Below are 2,099 nucleotides of genomic sequence, written 5' to 3' on the forward strand. Positions count from 1 at the left end.
CTGGGGTTCTTGTTGTTGAGGCTCAGGGCGATCTCGTTGACGGCGTGCGGATGCGACATGACCAGGTTGAAGCCGTACTGCGGGCAGGCAGCGGGCACAGCGTGAGCCTCGCCGGCGCCGCGGCACCCCGGCACCCACGGGTGCCCGTCCCGGGGGGGGGTCCCGGGGCGGGGGGGGGTCGCCGGTACCTGGTAGTTCATGATGGCCCGCAGACACATGATGCAGAGGTGCACGTCGTCCTTCTGGCTCACCAGGCGGGAGTTCTTGAGCGCCTTGCGGCTCGGCAGCGTGCCGTAGCTGCGGGGACACGGGCGCCGTGAGCCCTGGCGCGCCGCCGCCGCCGCCTCCCCGCATCCATCCCCCGCTCCCGTCCCGCCTCTCGCCGGGAGCCGGACGCCTGGGCCCCGGAGAGCGGGCACGGCCCGGGGAGCGGGCCCAGGCGTCCGGGCCGGGCACCGCGCTGCGCCGGGGCTGTCCGAGGGGGCAGAGACAGAGAGAAGCGGCCGAGCGCGGAGCGACAGAGAGGCCGGAGAGGCGTGGAGCCGCTGCGGGCGCCCGGGGCCGGCGGCGCGGCGGCCCGTACTTACCCGGCGAGCAGCGAGGCGGGCACAGAGGACAGAGAGAGAGAGCACAGCCAGAGAGACGGGCAGGCCGAGCGGGCGCCAGGCCCTGGAAGCAGAGACGCGGGCGCGTTACCGGGGCGCGGGCAGGGCCCCGGCGGCAGGGCGGAGGAGAGCCGGCGAGGAGAGCAGAGAGAGCGCGGCCGCGGCGGAGCGCAGCGCAGCGCCGGCACGGGGCACGCACGGCGGGCTGGCGCGCGGGGTGCAGGCGGCACCGTGGCGGGACGGTGCACGGCACGGCGCGTGGCGCAGCGCAGCCGGCCACGAGGATGTGGCGTGCGGCAGGGGCCGGTGCACGGCGCGGCGCACGCTGCAAGCAGGGTGGTGCACGGCTCGGCACGCAGCACGGTGCAGCCGGCACACGGGGCATGGCACACTGCATGGGCAGGGTGGCGCATGGCACAGCACCCAGCACGGTGCAGCTGGCACACGGGACACAGCACACTGCATGGGCAGGGTGGCGCATGGCATGGCACGCAGCACGGTACAGCCGGCACACGGGGCATGGCACACTGCACGGGCAGGGTGATGCACGGCACGGCACGCAGCATGGTGCAGCTGGCACAGCCCAGGGGCAGCTGCATAGCACACACTGCAGGCAGGATGGTGCACAGCTTGGCACGCAGCACGGTGCAGATGGCACACGGGACACAGCACACTGCATGGGCAGGATGGTGCACAGCTTGGCACGCAGCATGGTGCAGATGGCACATGGGACACAGCACACTGCATGGGCAGGATGGTGCACAGCTCCGCACACAGCACGGTGCAGATGGCGTACAGAGCGTGGCACACAGCACAGGCAGGTGCACAGCCCAGCACGCACCACGGTGCAGACAGCACGCACCAGGGGCAGGTGCATGGCACCGCGCACGCTGCGAGCAGGATGGTGCATGGCATGGCACGCACCATGAACGGGACTGCGCACAGCCCGGCTCACACCACGCTGCAGATGACACACAGGGCACAGCATCCATCGCAGGCAGGATGGTGCACAGCACAGCATGCACCACGGTGCAGAAGGCACGCAGGGCATGGCACACACTGCGGGCAGGATGGTGCACAGCACAGCACACACCAGGGGCAGGTGTGCAGCACACACTGCGGGCAGGATGGTGCACGGTGCAGCACACACCACGGTGCAGATGGCACACAGGGCACAGCACACACTGCAAGCATGGGCAGGACAGTGCATGGCACGGCACACACTGCGGGCAGGACGGCGCACGGCGCAGCACATGCCGTGGTGCAGATGGCACACGAGGCACGGCACACACTGTGGGCAGGATGGCGCATGGCGCAGCATTTACTGCAGGCAGGATGGTGCATGGTGCAGCATTTACTGCAGGCAGCACGGCGCATGGCGCAGCACATGCCATGCTGCAGATGGCACACGAGGCACGGCGCACACTGCAGGCAGGACGGCGCACGGCGCAGCACACGCTGCAGGCAGGACGGCGCACGGCGCGGCGCGCACCC

General features: G+C 71.1%; 1 protein-coding gene across 1 annotated transcript in view; it reads right to left on the reverse strand.

The window, feature by feature from the left end:
* The window catches only part of LOC112975225 (formin-like protein 3), a 16,712-nt gene that overhangs the window by 8,109 nt on the left and 6,504 nt on the right, over window positions 1–2,099 (reverse strand). Inside the window, exons 5-6 of the mRNA XM_026084990.1 lie at window positions 189–297; window positions 1–77 (exon numbers count right to left, since the gene is read on the reverse strand). The exon at window positions 1–77 is cut by the window's left edge and continues 33 nt beyond it. Of these exons, the coding sequence (XP_025940775.1) occupies window positions 1–77; window positions 189–297 (186 nt within the window). The remainder of the gene's footprint in view (window positions 78–188; window positions 298–2,099) is intronic.

The sequence above is a fragment of the Apteryx rowi genome, unplaced genomic scaffold (genome assembly GCF_003343035.1).
Source record: "Apteryx rowi isolate R43461 unplaced genomic scaffold, aptRow1 scaffold_657, whole genome shotgun sequence".
NCBI classification, from domain to species: Eukaryota; Metazoa; Chordata; class Aves; order Apterygiformes; family Apterygidae; genus Apteryx; species Apteryx rowi.